Genomic DNA, 18,713 nt, shown 5'->3' with positions numbered 1-18,713 from the left:
ATCAAATCAATGCTTGACAAGCATGCGAATGATTAATAATTTTCCCGCTAGCAAAATTTCTAGCGTAGACAGAACTCCACCTAGATTATAAGCCACTGAAACCAGTTGAGAAATATAAGATGTTATTGTGCTTTTATTCCGAAAACTGCAACATTGACAAAGATGAATAAATGCTGTAGAAGTAATATGCAGTGTCAGATCACGTTAACTGATGTTCATAAATGGGACTTTTTTAAGATAACACAAATGGTAGGTAATGCCATTCTATTGCTGGAATATCATTCTGCTTATATTCACATGCCTTCAGTCACAAACAACAGTACAGATGTTTCATTATCCATGCGTGTTAACATTACAGTGATTCTATTCACAACTAAACAATGGTTTATCAGATCTATTTAAACAAACAAAGCGTATCCTCTGATACTGGGATGTGGCATTCAATAGAAAGGTTTTATGTGTTAGTCGTGCTCATTTTGTTCAATGTTGGCAACAAGTCCCTTACTGTCAAAAATGCTAAGACGCTGTGAGACATCTATGAGTCTGTTGTCAAATGTACGCTGTCCAATCACACGTCTGGGAATTCTCTTAAAGAACAGAAAGCCGGCAACACCTGCGACAGCGATGATGATCAACACGACCCCTACAGCGATGCCAGCCGAGCCGTGAGACGTCTCTTCTACGTGACGCTCTGCAAATGCTGCAATGCAACAATAAATGCATGATTTCATAGATATTAGCTGAAAGAAAGTTTCTAGATCTACAGTAGTTCTACACACCTGACACGGACGGCTTCTCTGTTGGTGGTATGACTGGAAAAGAAAGACACATGTAGATGTTTATACAAGATGATGTAATATGAATGCATTCTGTATATAGTGTTGTGTGTTTGTTTGACGGACCTTTAGCGGTCTTGCAGATATAAGCTCTGCGATTATTACAGTTGTTGTTACTCCACATTCCAGTGATTGACTGAACTTCCACACAGTCACCGGCGTTATTGGGCATCCGCGGTTTCCAGTTTGTGTAATCCACAACCGCACTATCAATCCACATCCATTCACCTGTGACACACAAACATCACATTCTGTTCCTGTTTCACTTCTACGGCTCATTTTGAGTGTTTGATTGATTTAAATGAAAACAAGTTCTGACCCGTATGACTGCGGTGCATTCCGATCCAGATTGAGCTGACTTCATCTTGAAGGATCTCCAGATTCCGACGGATAAACTTTGATTCTATTGGGTCCTCAATATTGACTAAAGATGCACCTGAAATCGCAGGAAACTCACTGTTGATGCCGTCTGTGCCTTGATGAATGTCACTCTTGTCCCATGTTTTTCAAGCACTCAGTACAATAGGATTCATGTGATATTTAAGCATCTAATTGGGAGGACAAAGTAATGTCTCACCTATTCTCATGCATTCCACTGTGGCATCATCCCAGTTTTCTCTCCGAGAGATCATGAATGTATAGCAGTGTCCTCTGAATGAGATCCAGTCTGATTCGGGGCAGTTACCCGGCAGCTGAGGGGGATCTGTGGGGGCAACAACTGCGGGGCAAAGTGAGGAGTTTAATTGACAATTGTAACAATAATATGATAAACTGACAGGATGAGTTTGAATATATTGGTGCCCAATCGCTATGACAAATGCTGGTTTAAATGTATTCGAAATCTAATTTTCTATATAGAGAAATGTACTGATAACACACTGTATAAAGCTTTCACGGTCAATGTTACTTGACTATTTTTGAAGAATCATGCTTAATAGACAATATACTGTAACTCCAAATTAAAGAACAAGTGTGTAATGCTGGGAGTCATTTACTTCAAGACTCTTATAGGAATTACTTTAAATCCTTATGTAAAAATGAATGGGGGAAAATCTAATTGTCATTTGTAGAATGTAGAATGAAATACCTTTGGATCGTTTGCAGAGGGAATAATATGTGTTGTTGCACGCTGCAGTTTTCCAGTCGCCATCCGTGTCGATATAAACACAAGCTAAATTGTTTCTGGGTTCTCCTGCGGCCCATTTACTGTAGCTTAGAAGCCAGTTATCCACCCAGCGATACCGTCCACCTGTCTGGAGCAAACAGATTTAATACATCCAAATCCTCCGATACATCCAGATGATAAGATGAATTTGGTACCAGGTTGCTGTTGAGGCCGATCCACAAAGGTTCTCTGATGGTGTCGACTCTGAGGCTGCTGTACGCCTGACTGATGGAGTCCAGCACACTAGCAAGATCAGCATCATCGGCTTTACACTCTCTTCTGGCTTCATCCCAGCTCATCTTCACCTGCTGCACCTTGTAGGAATCGTTGCCCAGACTGAAGAATCTCTGTGACACTGCTGTGGTCACGGGAGCAGCCAGCTGAGAGTCTACGACACACACAAACACACTCACACATCCAACACTGTGCTCATGTAGTGAGAGATTCATGTGTGATCAAGTGTGATTGTATTGAGTTTTCTATTCACCCGTGTTCCTCTTGCAGATGAAACCTCTCTCATCTTTACACACTTCAACTTTCCACTTTCCAGTTATCTTCTCTGGGTGTTTAACCATGACGACACAGTCATACACCTAACACGGGAAAAAATGAAGATTAATGGTGCGATGCAAAATAAGTCCACAACATCTGTGAATTGCTGCCACACAAAAATCTAAATGTGAAATACTGCCTAAGGTTGTCCATACAGTGAGACATGCTTAAAGCAGGACAGTCATGCTAGAAAACAACTTAAAGAATCCAAAAATGAAAATGTCAAAGTCGGAAAGTAAACGCAATCACTTTGAACAAAACATGTGTATGCTTGGACTGGAAACCTACCTTATCCTCAACCATGCGCACAAACGGATGGGAAAAAATTCTAAACTGAAAACCTTCCTGAAACAGAGAGCCAACATGAACGAGCAACAGGTAATTCATCCATCTGTCGTATCCTACATGATCTTACATTTAAATAGCCATGAATAAAGTTAAGGTCAAAATTTAAATAAACAAACAAGTTCAAGTGACTAACGTTGATGAAGAACAGGTTTAAAATCGATGAGTTAACAAAACCTTCTCTCTGAATATGAGGACAAGCCCAAAAGACTTTGACGATGCTAACATCAGAACCTCAGAACGAGTGTAACAGTTTTCATATTTACAGAAGATTCTGTGTGACATCACGCACACTTGCCTCGTCATCAAAGAGGAGTCTTGACTCTGGCATTGACACAGGATGACCTTTCATCCAGTTTGTGTATGGGACGCCTTTACCATCAGTCCATAAAAATGTTCTCTCTGAGGTGATGTCATTGAAGCCGATCCACACGTCATCAGCAGAACTGAGCATTAGAGTCGTGAGAAACGCTAAAAAAACACACACAAGAGAATTGCATGTACTTCAGGAAAGATTCGGAGACAAATTCATTCAACAACTGCAGCACTTTTTTACGTCTTATTTACAAACAGCAGGTTAAATAAATACTGTAACTGTATTGGTAATGCGGTCTCTATCTGCGCTGGTTATTTAGTCTTACTAGAGAACACATGTTAGTAAACGTGTGCTTGAAAACACAGCACGGACACAATGTTTCATTTCTTATCTTAAACATAAATTCCGGATTAAAGGAGAAGAACAGATAAGAGATATAATACTCACATTGCTCCGTGTGACTCTGAATGGACACCAGATTACCTCCATGTGAAATGCAGTGATCTCGCGCTTTATGCCACGTCAGCTTATTATCAAAAATCTTATAACACTGTTTGGAAACACAAACGTTCGGAATTAAAGTGGGCAACCTTTTTATAACAAAGTGTCTTTGACAAGAAACTGGTGTAAAACTATTTGGCAAATTAAGAAATGAATGATTTGATTGTTGTTGGTAAAAATCAGACTCAACAATCTGTATTTTTTTACATTTTATGTGTATGATGTTGTAGTGGAAATCTGATGAATTATGCAGACGGGATTAAATATGATCAAACGTGCTGAACAGATTGCTGCGCTCTTGTTGGTGGCTCAAAGCAAAACTCAAATTATATTATATATTAAAATATTTCATTGTTAATAATAAAGTATTATAAATAGTATTAATATTGCTGATGTTGTTGTTGTCAATAATATTTATGGTAACACTTTACTTAAAGCATATGCATGAACAATTGTAACTACAGTTTATACATTATAACACTGATCAATTCATTGTTACACTTCGCATTTTTATTTTGGTTAAAATTCTTTACAACATTTAATGTATTACAACACACAATTATAATGCATCATACCATTTAATAATCCTTAATAATGCATTATACTTAAAGGCTTTAAGTACAGTCTTACCATATTGATTATTGTTTATTATTATATTAACAAAAGATGACAGTAATAATAACTATCTGTTAATCCAGATGTCATGTGAGCAGATGTTGTTTTTGATTCTCACTTTTCCGCGGAAGCGGGTCCATTCAGGAGCACAGCCGCCCGCCGCTACAGTTGACGGAGACATGGTGGTGTTGACAAAATCTGAACTTCTTTTACAGACAGAGGGTAACGGCACGCCGCAGTTGACATCATTCCAGAATCCTACAAAAACACAAGCATGATATTGATCAGATGACGTGGTGCAACATTACTTATTGGAAATAATAGTTCAAACAATACGAACATGAAATAATCTGCTCTTGTACTCTCACCATCCTTCAGAGTCATTTATATTTATGATTTCCAGTTTCATTGACACACTGACAAACTATACATACAGGAAAACTCAAGGATCCTATATTTCCTTCTCAAGAGAGGTCAGAATTTGGATGGCGATCTGCTAATTTGTGACCCCTGTGCTAAACTGTACGTTAGAAAGATGAGAAGTTATTACCAGTTGTCTTGTATATAGTCACACAGTTCTCGTCATTGTTGGCGAAATTCGGTTCATTTTGTTCCCATGAGGTGTAAACAACAGGTGACCCATCCACCCAACTACAAACAGACAACAACAAAAAAACTGTTACAAAACTAACCCACCGCCCAATGAAAGGTCACTGTTGCGCAATAACTCATTTTACTGTGCAATTATCTGATATGATAGAAGAAATCTCTCCAATACTGCAGATTTTCATACTCGCCTAAATGATTTGTCCAACTCTACAATCAACCCGATGTAGTACTGACTTTCTGATCTTCTAGATATCTGTAAAAAAAAATGTATAAGGCTGTGTGCGTACATTTTCATACCAACATTCAAAAGAGTCATTTACCTGCTTCCATAAAAACTTCCTCTCACTTTGACCGGTAACGACGGCAAGATCAGCGTGATTCTTCTTACAGAACGCTCGAGCTTCTTCCATAGGAAGCTGATCATTATTAATAAAATACTGACTGCCATTGAACACGGTCCAGCCATCAGATGTCTTGTTGTATTCTATTGACCAATGAAACGATAAAAAGTCTGTAGCTGGGGTCATTTACAACTCCCAAATCTTCCATTGAACATACAGTGGCTTCAGTAATAAGACATTATGAGGTATTGCATTATATAGTTATATAGAAAACTGTTTTTAAAGGGGTCATATGACACGGCTGAAACGAATATTATGGTTTGTTTTAGATGTAATGCAATGTGTTTACACGATTTAAAGCGGCAACGAGTAACTTTTTGACCTTAAAATAATGTCTCTAAAATTATTTTAGTGGTAGGTCAACTTTTAAGAGAAGGAGAAGTTAGCCAACAGCAGAGCTAACAGCAACTTATAACACACCAAAGACACAGAAAAACACGTATTCGCGCCATATGACCCCTTTAAGATGTTTATGAAGCATTTGGTGACGAGCATGATCAAAAGTACTATTTTAATACCGTGAATAACTCTCGTCGGTGGGGATTTTGGAGTGATGCCTGTTAATAAAACAGAACGTAAACAGTCATTTCCTGCATGTGCAACAGGTTTCACTGTATATATGTGAATATTTCTGCATGTGTACCTATTGGAATCTGACAGATCCAGTCAATAGAAGCTTCACAATCTCGATCGTTCCACTTGCGCTCCCTCGCGTAGCCGTAATCTGCACAGTTCTCATTATTGTTGTAGTTGTTTGGCTCCCCGGATGCCCAGTTTTCATAATCAGACTACAAACACAGACACAAACACACAATTACAGACAGAAGAACATGATGCAAAACATGTGGACGATAAAAAATTATATTTTATATATATATATTAAAGCAATCAAAGTAATGAAAAGAAAAATGTTTAGGAGCAAACACCACAATAAAGCACAAACACAATCACTCACAGGAGTTTGATCTGACCACACAAAACCAGAATTACTGTCCAGTGAAGTGAAGCCGATCCACGCCGGGTCTGAGATAAAATACCTGCATAAAGATCACGTGACAAAACTAAAATTCATCTCTTTGCTACAGTGAAGAATGTATTTTGAGCATCGCCGTGCAGAACAGCACTCACGGTAACACTTTCATTTCTTCTTCGGAGTGGAAGCTCGCTAAATCACCACCGACGGCTCGACAGAAATCACGAGCCTCAAACCAAGTCTTCTTCTCGTCCTTCTGCTTTCTGTAGAGCTAAGAAACACAACTGAAACGTGTGACTGCCAGGAGCAAAAATGTTGAGATCACGAGAAAGTGAATTCAAACTTGTTCACATTTACCCGAACACAGTTGCGTGGATCTTTCTTAATCCAGTCTGTTGGGCAGCTGGGAGGTTGTGTGGTTGGAGGCTCTGGGGTTGTAGTGATTCCTTCTGCCGTTTTCTTACAGATGTATTTCTGTTTAGTGTTACAGGCCAGAACATCCCATAATCCTGCTGAAGATCCTGTTAACATCGCCACACAACCCTGGTGCCTATCTGAACATCAGAAAACAAAGACATGAGAAGAGAGATGTGACATTGATGAGTGAAGCTGCACACCTGCACGAAACTTCTCAACACACCTGGCATGCCGACATTAAAGTGTGTAAACTTGACTTTAACACCATCACTCCTCTGGAAGAGCTCCAACTGCTGAGTGTTAGACAGACCGATCCAGAAATATTTCTCAGGCCGAAGACCAACCAGACTGATGAGAAACGCATTCTCATACCTGACGAGCAAACATACAGCACTGTTTTATTCTCACTGTCATTTAGAGAGACATGACCTGATGTCTAAGGTTGGTAAACATCATGTGCATCACCTGCTGGCAACATCAACCAGACTCGCTGCGCTCTGCTCACACGTCAGTTTGGCATCAGTAAAAGTTTTGGTTTCCATGGCAACATTATAACAGTAATAGCCAAACCTGAACCAACCCTGTGGAGACATTCACACGGTCACCAAACCGTCCCTTCAATACATCTCTCTTTAAAACAATAAATCAAATGAAAAGCAGGTTGGTGGTAATTCACGTGTTATTTTCTAGACTCACAGCAGGACATCCAGGACTGATCATGTGTGTGGATCCTTCAGGCTTAATGGAAGCTTTCTTCTTACAGATGTAACCATGAGCTGTTTCACACGCTTCATCTGCCCACTTTCCCTCCTAATACACACAAAACCACCAGAACAAACTCACAAACATCACCGTGTCAAATGTTATAATGACCATAACACAACCACAAGGTAAGAGATAAAGAGTCCCCACCTCTCCCTTCATAAGCACACAATCCTCCACGCGATTGGTGATGTGTGAAGGTTCTCCGACAATCCATCTGGTGAAGGTGACGTGTTTTCTATCTGACCACTCAAACAGATTCTGAATCTTCTGATCATTAAGACCAATCCACAGCTCATCACTGGACACTACACAACACATACTCACACATTTTAGACATACCAACTAATATATTATATAAACTGATAATCAATTTTGTCTTTAACTGAAATCAAATAAAAACCGTTTTTGATAGAGGATCAATCCTAGGATCTATTGATGGATATATATATAAAAGTTATGATCTTTTATCAGGCCATTTATTTTATATTTTGATATCCACAGTATGTATGTATTGTACGCTCTGTGGCTTTAGGGGAATGCCCTCTTAATAGAAGTCTGATCATTATTTGTAAATAAAAAAGCTACAAACAACAAATTTAATGTAATAATTAAATTGCTTTCATCATAAACAGAAAACGTTACTTACTAAATTATCCTTTCCATGCCTTTCATATCAGAACTACTGCTATCTTTAAATTCCCAATTAGAACAAAATGTGATCCTGTTAGTGAAGACCCAGCGAGTCTTTTTACTGTTTTCTACATAAAATCATCCTATAGAATATTCTGTGAAAATATAACAACAATATCTTCAATATTGACTGAATAATGCCATTTCAAATATTAAAATTTTAGTTAATGCTTGAAATTAATCTTTGATGCTTGTTATTTAATAATTAATTCGTTTATGAGACTTTAGCCTGGGTTTTCACAGGGACACAAATGTTTACATGCTGATCAATAATGCTAATGATAAATGTAGGCTAGATAAAAACGTTCATAAAATATCACAAATCTGGTTGAAAGGTTGGATACATATAGCAAACAGTAAACAGACAGAAACAAATACTTTAATATTGATGCATTTTGTTTACTGTTGTGTCTCCATTTATCTGCTCTGCGTGTCTGCACTAGTGTTGTTAAAATAAGCACGTGTCTGCTGCTCTATGGAAAGCGAGGAGGGTCAAAAACGCGCGAATTTTAACACGTCAACAACGCGTAGAGTACGTGTAGTTTACGCGTGAAAAATCGACGCGTATTCTACGCGCAAACAACACGTACTCTACGCGTTGTTGACGTGTTAAAATTCGCGCCTTTTTGACCCTCCTGGCTTTCCATACTGCTCTTCATGCGGTGCGTCTTTGGCTCGATTCACATTTCGCGTCTAAAACCGCGCGCAAAACGCGAGAGGCGCTGCTTTCTCCTTTTTTACAAAGCACTCTGGCAGTTGCGCACGCAGAGCGTCTGCCGTTGCTAAGCAACCATGGGCCACGATAGCCGTTGAGACGAGGAGGTATAAATAAATTATATATGGATTATATGCACTGAAAATACCTTTCAATAACTCTGCTATTAGATTTAGTTATGCTGTGATCATCTGTGTCTCCATTTTCGTTGAGCTTGTCTATATTGGCTGGTTGGTTCTTGTCACATGACCTGCGGTGCGCTTGCGCCTTTCTGAAAAGTTGAGATTTTTTCATCTCGATGCGGCGCTGACGCGCCTGAAAAAAAGAGCGCGTCGCGACCGCGTCGCCCCCTATTTCCGCGCGGGTGCCACGCGTCTACATTTAAAATAACGAATATGCGCGCGGAAAAGACGCGAATCCGGCCTTTGGAGGGAGAAAAGCAGCGCACGCGGAGCGGAAAGGGTTCAAATGAAGCGCGTTTATAGCTAAAAGATATCACAGGATATAGCGACAAAAGATCAATTACATACATGTCCCTGAGTACGCGTGATGTGATTCTCCGTTGTGTTGACGCGCGGCTCAATTTAAACAACTGAAAGAGTCAACATTTTAAATGTCTCGCGGTCCGGATGAAACGAAGCAAAGGTCCGGATCCGGCCCGCGCGGTCCGCCAGTTGACGATGCCTGGTCTATGTCAACTGTTATTGACTATGTTTGATCTATGCATGTCGTCTGTATTTGTTGTCTGTATATGTCGTCCTCTGTGTCGTCTGTTAATATCGTCCTGCATGTCATGTGCTTGTGTTTCATTTTGAGAGGATTATTCATCTGCAATGATCAGATATGTTTAACGTGTTTGTGATTAATACGAGTAATTTTGACACATACAGACGAGTAACATAGGACAGGGAGGACGACATAAACAGAAGACAGGGACTTCCATTGTGCATCATGTAGTTAGGTTGCTGTTCAACACATTAGGTAAGGAGCGTTTGCCACCCATTGTACTTTTGGTTCGCAGAGAGTGTAGGTTTAGTCAGGGCCTCTGCGTTTTCTTATGTTTAGCAGAGGATGGGGGAAGTTAGTGTGCTTTTGTTTTGTTCTTAGCTTTAGCAACGCTCGTGTTCTTTCCCTCCGTGTTTGTATGGCGTTAGAATTGTGCCACAATTAAAAAAGCCCTTTGCAATCCTACAAACATAGTTTAAAAAAAAAACTTTAAAAGTTATTTTTAGGTTACACTCTTTTGTTACATTAACACCTGCAGCCTTGTGCGCATTGACGTTGTTCCTGTGAGAAACATGATGAACTGCGTTTGAAGCATAGCGCAGTGCTGAGAGACATGTTTTGCCTATTTGAATTCTTTGTAAGCAATTGCATAATTTTTTTTCAAATATAGTTGTGGCATGAGAGGTTAGTGGCGTATGGTGAATACAGTATGTCACGCTAAAGGACAATGTAATGATGCTAAGCGGAGCAGAAACAGAATATTTCACAGAACACGGAATTGTTAAGTGCAGCGTCATAGTTGTGCTTTATCGTGAATCAGAATAAACCGTTTTATAATTGTGTTTGTGTGTTTGTGAAGCAGACGTACAGTATCCACTCTGTGATATGATGAAACTGTGCTCCTCTATGTTGTGTATGCTGGCCAGATCTGATCCTTCTTTATGACACGCTGCCAAAGCGTCGCTCCACATCTTCTGAGAGCGCTGCAGATAATAACAGTGACCGGCGTACGGCACCCACGCCGCTGGACAGAAGTTCGGCTGATCTTTACCTGACACACACACACACACACAGAGAGATAAACACATAACACTGACACTGGCGTGTGTGTGTGTGCGTGTGCGTGTTGTACCTGTTGAAGGTGTGATCTCTGTTGAATTGCCCTTGCGGCAGATGTAGCCCAACTTCTTACTGCAGGACAAACTTTCCCACTTTGAGGCTTTAGCAGCGTTTAATGCAGCACAGTTCAGACCCGGCTCCAGAGACGGGTGACCTACAGTCAAACAATACCAACATTGACATCATCTACACGCCATTCAGCTGCTTTTTCTAGATACACGTGACGTACCAGGAGCCCAGTTGAGATATCTGAATGGGTTTCCATTACTCCATTGCCAGCCGCTCTCAAAGTCAAGACTGTTCAGTCCGATCCAAAGAACAGAACCCATGTGATCTGTCAAACCTGAAATATAAAGTACATAAAATAATGACATGTGTACAGTGTGTGTGCGTGTGCGTCTGGACCAGTCGCGCCGAGGCAGAGGAGTCCCAAACATTGAATGGATCTATACTGCATCCAGAATAGGTCATCTTCTTAACATGCTGAATAACAGCGACACATCTGTCAGAGAGCTGGCAAGTGAGTCACTTTTTCTACATCTACAACAGTGCAAGATACCGGCCGCCACGCGCAATGAGCCTAAGTTTCTTAGATTTAAATTAAAACCAAATGGAAAACTGGACATCGAAGCAAACCAATTTGGTGTAAACTCTGATTGGCTGGATTTAAGTGATCTTTGCCAGCGTACAGGACTGCAGTTCTCTTGGCAGGGACCTGACGGGGTGGTAGTGGCCCTTAATGAGAACATACAGTATCTCACAGAAGTGAGTACACCCCTCACATTTTGTAAATATTTTATCATATCTTTTCATGTGACAACACAGAAGAAATTAAACTTTGCTATAATATAAAGTAGTGAGTGTACGGCTTGTATAACGGTGTAAATTTGCACACAGCCATTAATTTCTAAACCGCTGGCAACAAAAGTGAGTACACCCTAAGTGAAAATGTCCAAATTGGGCCCAATTAGCCATTTTCCTTCCCCGGTGTCATGTGATTCGTTAGTGTTACAAGGTCTCAGGTGTAAATGGGGAGCAGGTGTGTTAAATTGGGTGTTATCGCTCTCACTCGCTCATACTGGTCACCAGTGCTGTAGTACTTGAGTCCGGACTCAAGGCGGTTTTCTTTAGTCTCGGACTTGACTTGGACTCGTTGGTATCTGCACTCAGACTTGTCTCGGACTCGATCATTGGACTCGACAAATGTTCTAGTTGGTCTCGACCGAGTCCGATGATATTTTCTCCTTCCAAACAAAACCTTTGATGAAGCATATATGTTTGCTTTAGTTGGACTCTTGACCTTCATTAAGTTAATACTCTTTCCTCTTGGAGTAGGTTACTTTTTGTGATGGGTTTCAAGCTGTAAAAAAAGATACTAAATGACTGATTTGAGTGTTCTGGTTCTCAACGCTAAGATACTGTGCCAAATTAAACTGTTACTGTGATACTGTGCCTCAACAATTGTATTTTAGCACACTGTTATAACAGACAATGAAAACCTAAAGTTAAAACACAAGAATCAAAAACCCAACGAAAGAAAATACTGATCACAATAATGATGTTTGTTGAAACTTCTACGTTCTTTCAACATTCATTGCCATGGCAAAAGTGATGTTGATTCAATGCAGTTAACACTGACAAGTCAACAAGCTGAGAATGGGAACATTTTCCTTTGGCAGCCCAGAATGTGATTGTTACACTACAATAAAAAGACAGGAAAATCTGAAGTTGCACTTCGGCTTCATGTGACTGGTGAAATTGCTATACCTACAGTAAATAAAATGATCTAATTTGATCCGCTTTTTGATCATTGCAAATAAAGTATGTGGTCTTGATTTTTGAAGAGGGTTCTTTTTTCTGTGTCTGTCTTGACCGTCTCATTTGGACGCGGTCTTGACTTGGAATCAAACCTCTTTGGACTTGGACTTGGACTTTGACTCGAACCTCTTTAGACTCTGTCTTGACTCGGTCTCGACTAGTCCTGGTCTTGGACTCGACTAAGGTGGACTTGACTACAGCCCTACTGGTCACTGGAAGTTCAACATGGCACCTCATGGCAAAGAACTCTCTGAGGATCTGAAAAAAAGAATTGTTGCTCTACATAAAGATGGCCTAGGCTATAAGAAGATTGCCAAGACCCTGAAACTGAGCTGCAGCACAGTGGCCAAGACCATACAGCAGTTTAACAGGACAGGTTCCACTCAGAACAGGCCTCGCCATGGTTGACCAAAGAAGTTGAGTGCACATGCTCAGCATCATATCCAGAGGTTGTCTTTGGGAAATAGACGTATGAGTGCTGCCAGCATTGCTGCAGAGGTTGAAGGGGTGAGGGGTCAGCCTGTCAGTGCTCAGACCATACGCCGCACACTGCATCAAATTGGTCTGCATGGCTGTCGTCCCAGAAGGAAGCCTCTTCTAAAGATGATGCACAAGAACGCCCACAAACAGTTTGCTGAAGACAAGCAGACTAAGGACATGGATTACTGGAACCATGACCTGTGGTCTGATGAGACCAAGATAAACTTATTTGGTTCAGATGGTGTCAAGCATGTGTGGCGGCAAACAGGTGAGGAGTACAAAGACAAGTGTGTCTTGCCTACAGTCAAGCATGGTGGTGGGAGCGTCATGGTCTGGGGCTTCATGAGTGCTGCCGGCACTGGGGAGCAACAGTTCATTTACTTTACTTTATTGTTTATTTTTACAGGGACAATGCACAATTAAAAGTAATTGCACCAGAGTTAGCTAATAGCTAATTTACATCTGCTGTCATTGAGTGAACCATGAATGTCAACATGTACTGTGACATACTGAAGCAAAGCATGATCCCCTCCCTTCAGAGACTGGGCCGCAGGGCAGTATTCCAACATGATAACGACCCCAAACACACCTCCAAGTCGACCACTGCCTTGCTAAAGAAGCTGATGGTAAAGGTGATGGACTGGCCAAGCATGTCTCCATTCCTAAACCCTATTGAGCATCTGTGGGGCATCCTCAAATGGAAGGTGGAGGAGCGCAACGTCTCTAACATCCACCAGCTCTGTGATGTCGTCATGGAGGAGTGGAAGAGGACTCCAGTGGCAACCAGTGAAGCTCTGGTGACTTTACACTGTAGCAAAGTGTCCCTTCTTAAGTGTTGTCACATGAAAAGATATAATAAAATATTCACAAAAATGTGAGGGGTGTACTCACTTCTGTGCGATACTGTAGTAACAGACTCGCATATCTCTGCTCGAGCGGTACTCAATACTGAAAGTGAACCTTGTCAACTACTGACCAACAATGTAAGAGCTTCACTTTTTCACCTCAAAAGAACCCAAAATGCATTTCTCCAATCAGCTGACCACTCAGTATCCCATTCTGCCTTGACAAATGTTTTCGATCTCAGAGGATATTCAAATTTTTATGATTAAAGCACGATTACAAAGTCTTCCAACTATGTACAAGCTGTCCATCAAATTTCAACCCCATTTGCCTGTTACATCAAAATCAACAGGAAAATGAAACAGTTATAAAGGACTGTATATGGCCAGACACGATCGCCTGGCTGATCTGATTGAAAAGGATTTGGAAACAATACATAAAAACAGTAAGATTGACCAACATACTACTGTTGAATTGAACTGGTTCCATCACAACATAGTTGACAGAGACTATTTTAAAGCAACCCTATGTAGTTTTTCGACCTTAAAATAATGTGTCTAAAATAATTTCAGTATTTGAACAACTGTTAACCAGATGAATTCTACTGATGCTGCTGCCTGAGCAGCCTCCTAGCGGCTAAAACCACACTCTGTAAGTTTCGTGTTTCGGGTCGGTACACAAACCCCCTCCCATCCCCTGGCTGTGGTAGAGTGCAAAATGGTTTCTAAATGACGTTTCTGCATTCGCAGGTTCCACCGGCTTACTGAACAAATTCACGCGGGAAGTTTATACAGTGACATTATTTACAACACTGGTAACAGACAATTGCGCTTATCAATCACATGGGGGAGCCGTATTGCAAAAATTCTCTCTAGTTGCTTAAAAACATTCAAAATACTCCTGACATTGTGATTGTAAACAAGGCTTTGAGCTCTGTATTTATCATTGAGGTTGGCTGTTGTTTTGATCTGTATTTGGATACCTGTTATCTTTCCAAACTACTGAAATATCAGCCATTGGTTGAAGCTATCCATCAACTTGACTGTCATTGTAAGTTAATTACTTTAGTGTTTGGAAGTTTAGGTCATATGCGTAAAAATGTGACCAAAGGACTGCAGTTGAGTGGATTGCAAAAAAAAGCAAAAAAACTTGCAAAATGTTGTTCAGTCGCAGCCATTATAGGGAGTATGCAAATATGGAAACAAAGATGTTTTGTCTACCCTAAATGTTATTAATATAAGCAGTTGTGAATGTATGTTATCCGTGAGTACCTGTCATCTTGCAAACTGAGTTCCCAAGGTATTTGGATTCCATTTTTGTTGCTTGTCTTGTGGATCCAAATAGAAGAAGAAAATGTGTGTGTGTGTACAGAAGATGTGAATGTACCTGCTATATAAGACTGCTCGTGGAGTTCTGATATACTGAGAAGATCTGCATCTTGATGTCGGCAGCTGGTTCGAGCTTGATGCCACGTCAATACTGACTGTGTGTTCCTCTGATACAAAACACCACTTACTGGATCACTGTCCCACCCTACGATGCCTATTAAAGGGAAAACATTTACAAATGAACAATGTTTGAATGTTTTTTTTATTTTGCTGAAATTGTCATTTTCTTACCTTTGGTTGGACAGAAGCCCCATTTCTCATCAGTGTCATAATCTGTCTCAGTTGAACACCACAGTAGACGGTCTGATCTTCCCTCCACGATACACTCGGCGTACCAATTGTCATCAAATTTAAAGGGGAACTGACATGGTTTTCCAAATGAATTCCCACCTAGAGTATAAATCTCTACAGACAAGAATTTCAAGAGAAAGAAATATTGATGGGTTCTGACTCATAACTGCATCAGACGTTTATTATTAATAAGAATGTTTGCTCGTACCTTGATATCCATGAGAACACAGATCGTCTTGACTCCCATAAATCTGCCAGCGACTCCAATCTCCACTTCCACTAAACAGCATCATATTTGGCTCTTCTCGATTGCCGTAGTTCAGGTGTAACGCTTGATCTTTTAATCCAAACAAGGTCTCGTTCTTACATTCCCAGGTCTGTAGAGGACTGTGTTCTGTACAGGGCAGAAGAATAATCTTCATCCAGTCTTTGATGTCTTGAGCTCCCAAGCAGAGTTTAAGAGAGACGCTGATGATTCTTGAAGATGAAACCCATCGGAAACGCTGAGCGTCAGAAGAGACGTCACACGCTGCCGTCTGCACCGCACTGGCATTAACCACATTCACACATTTGTTATGATCCTTGTTGTAGATCAGAAAAGAGCCGGAGTCTACACAAAAATAAATCACACAAGACATTCATTCTGTATTTAAACCTACAGGTGTGTAGATACAGTAAAATCTGCAATCTCCTCAGAGCTTCAGGCTCAGATTTGGGGATTTCAAACACTTAAAGGCGGGGGTGTCAGATTTCTCTTAGCCGTTGTTGATGTTCAAATCACAAAAACAAACACACCCCTACCCCCATCTGTCGCTTTCGTCAGCGCTCGGCTCGGCTAATGTCCGTCCTGTGCACCTTACTGCTGATTGGCTACAAGGTTGTTTTGGTACTCGGCCCAACTCAGTTGTCTAAAGCGTAATTCGGAAATCGGTTACCCCGCCTTTAAAGTCCTTGTTTTCGTTTTTGGGTGAACTATTTCTTTCTTTCTTTCTTTCAATGACTTTCTTATGACTTAAAGGGGCAGTTTCCCGGACAACGCTTAAGCCTAGTTCCAGACTAACTAAAATGTTAGATGTGTCTTGATCGAAAACAACTGCATTGACATTTCTTAAGAGTACATAACATGAGATCATGAAAATTACATTTCATGCGGTGTTTAATGTTGGTGTGTTTGAAAGTAAGCAGTCTGTCAAGTTGTAAATCCGAAGGTGAATGAATAAAGTTATTGGCTTGGAAAGAAGGGAGTCGACTCTGAATCACACAAACGAGTCGTCACTAGTCCGATTCGCCAACCGCCGCAGATTTACGTCACTACATATAGTCCCCGCCTACGTTTTGCTAGAACTGCGCGTGAAAACTTCACTCTTCTCCCCCAAACACTGTAGCTCGTGAGCCTCATTCGCAGTAGACCAATCACAGCAGACTAGACCATCTGACCAATCACATCAGACTAGGCTAGAGGAAAAGGAGGGGATTAGATGAATCACGCAACAAACCATTTGAGAGTCAGTCAAGAAGTAAGGTAAGAATAATTACCTATTATTATGAAATAATCGTGTTTTTACACCTTCTATGTACGTAAACTTGTTGTTGGACACTCCGTGAACCAAAGTAGGACCTTAAAAATCCCTAGTTATGTACTCTTTAAAACATAAGTGCGGCCATCTGTGTTGTCTCGAGATGCACATCAGTAATGTTTTTTTTAAAGTACATTTAAAAAAAAAATCCTAATTTAACTAAAGCCTAGTCCTGATTTAAACTAATCCCTGTCCAGGAAACTGCCCCAAAAATAGATTAGTATTAGTATAGTTTAGGATTTAAATCTGATTTTGGTTCTTTGTCAACATCCAGGTTTTTGTTCATTTTATTGTGTTAAAACATTAAAACATAAGATGAACTAAATTATACAATGTCTCATTTACCTTAGTAAAATGATTACAAATATGCCTAACATTAAAAAGGAATTATGTGAAAAGTAATTAAAATAGCATGATTTTCAGTGTGGCTGATGGAGTAGACACACACATCATAGTAATAACAGTTGTGACGTAAACCTCCAGTATCACAATGATATTCATTTCTACATGTTACCGTAGTGAAAAGTGAAAACAAATGGAAGATATTAAGCAAGTAGACGTCCAGTTTACATGAAAATAAATGCTGAAAACACGTAGATGTTATATGTATCATACCTGTTTGACTGGATGGCTTTGACACAACAAACAAACAAATGAAAACAAACAGCAGAACACGAGACGACTTCATATCTGAACTTTCACTTGTGATCCGCACATGAAGGAATCCAGCTTGTGTTTGAAGACTAACACACTTATATTCACTCTTGACAGACTTGAACACTTCTATCCTGTCATGTGCTCGAGGGGGTGGGGGCAAAAACTGATTGGGCAAAAACAATCACCATGGAAACAGGGTGGAACTCATAAATGATATATTAACCATCATGTAAGGTATAAAAACTAGCCAGTTATAGTCCTTTAAAGTTCTGTTTTTAAACAATCTCCAAAAAATGAATCCCACTATAGAAAGATCAAACATAACACCTGCACTCTATCACATCGACACAAACACTACGTCTCTTTTCCACAAGTGACTTCTGAGATTATTAGGTTTCATAGCCACAGTCTCATAATCTGATAATGTTTGTGTCTTTCTATGAACTTGTTTAATTATCTGTACGTAAAAGGAGAAGAAGATTTGGTTCCTCCCAAAGTCTATTTCAAAATCTTTTGCTTTTCACAGAGAGGTTTGTAAGATACTTCTCTTTCTAAAGCTGCTTTAGAACAATATGCATTATGTAAATCACCACACATGAGATTTAATGTCCGCAAGATTAAGTGCCATAAAGTGTATGCTGTCAACCGCCAATAAATAAACTGTAAAACTTTGCTGTAGTTTTGCAGCAGGTTTGCCAGTAACTTACTGTAGATTTAATTTACAATTTTGATTTAAACAAACTTATTGTCTTTCATGAAACAAGACTAAATATCTTAGGACACTTTTCTTGTCATGTAATTGTTTTGTAATTTAAGAAGTTTCAAATATTTCTAATAAAAAACAAGACGATGCTTAGGAAGAATGTCGTTTTTGCAGTGTTGCTGTGCTAATGCCAGTAATGAGACCAGGCTCT

General features: G+C 40.0%; 1 protein-coding gene across 3 annotated transcripts; it reads right to left on the bottom strand.

Annotated features, from left to right (window-relative positions):
- Positions 1–115: 115 nt before the first annotated feature.
- LOC130561838 (macrophage mannose receptor 1-like) lies at positions 116–17,893 on the bottom strand. Of its 3 annotated transcripts, none has more exons than XM_057346434.1 (31): positions 17,758–17,893; positions 15,774–16,175; positions 15,506–15,679; positions 15,273–15,428; positions 10,975–11,088; positions 10,759–10,899; positions 10,495–10,677; positions 7,643–7,800; positions 7,427–7,540; positions 7,196–7,311; positions 6,954–7,102; positions 6,671–6,867; positions 6,469–6,584; positions 6,296–6,377; positions 5,984–6,128; positions 5,859–5,897; positions 5,260–5,423; positions 5,128–5,192; positions 4,881–4,981; positions 4,449–4,588; positions 3,662–3,764; positions 3,191–3,369; positions 2,842–2,898; positions 2,489–2,594; positions 2,157–2,389; positions 1,924–2,089; positions 1,414–1,554; positions 1,156–1,272; positions 903–1,064; positions 780–812; positions 116–700 (listed from the first exon to the last, which is right to left on the bottom strand). In XM_057346434.1, exons 1-31 carry the CDS (start codon positions 17,828–17,830, stop codon positions 462–464), a joined length of 4,365 nt encoding a protein of 1,454 aa, XP_057202417.1. In that variant the 5' UTR covers positions 17,831–17,893; the 3' UTR covers positions 116–461. The 3 variants fall into 3 exon arrangements, with proteins under 3 accessions (XP_057202417.1, XP_057202436.1, XP_057202426.1); XM_057346453.1 differs by having other exon boundaries at positions 116–691; XM_057346443.1 differs by having other exon boundaries at positions 2,842–2,894; positions 3,193–3,369.
- Between the last annotated feature and the right edge of the window lie 820 nt (positions 17,894–18,713).

Source organism: Triplophysa rosa, linkage group LG1, assembly GCF_024868665.1.
Source record: "Triplophysa rosa linkage group LG1, Trosa_1v2, whole genome shotgun sequence".
NCBI classification, from domain to species: domain Eukaryota; kingdom Metazoa; phylum Chordata; class Actinopteri; order Cypriniformes; family Nemacheilidae; genus Triplophysa; species Triplophysa rosa.
The sequence above is the reverse complement of the archived record's forward strand: the minus strand, read 5'-3'. Positions and strand labels throughout refer to the sequence as shown.

What these genes read in the sequence shown, in the direction of transcription:
- LOC130561838 (XM_057346434.1), bottom strand. Translation starts at nt 17,830, where the DNA reads ATGAAGTCGTCTCGTGTTCTGCTGTTTGTTTTCATTTGTTTGTTTGTT. An exon ending in GATCTGTCAGATTCCAATAG is followed by an intron (nt 5,898 to 5,983) that starts GTACACATGCAG and finishes TTTTATTAACAG; the next exon opens with GCATCACTCCAAAATCCCCA. An exon ending in TGCGCATGGTTGAGGATAAG is followed by an intron (nt 2,595 to 2,841) that starts GTAGGTTTCCAG and finishes TTCCCGTGTTAG; the next exon opens with GTGTATGACTGTGTCGTCAT.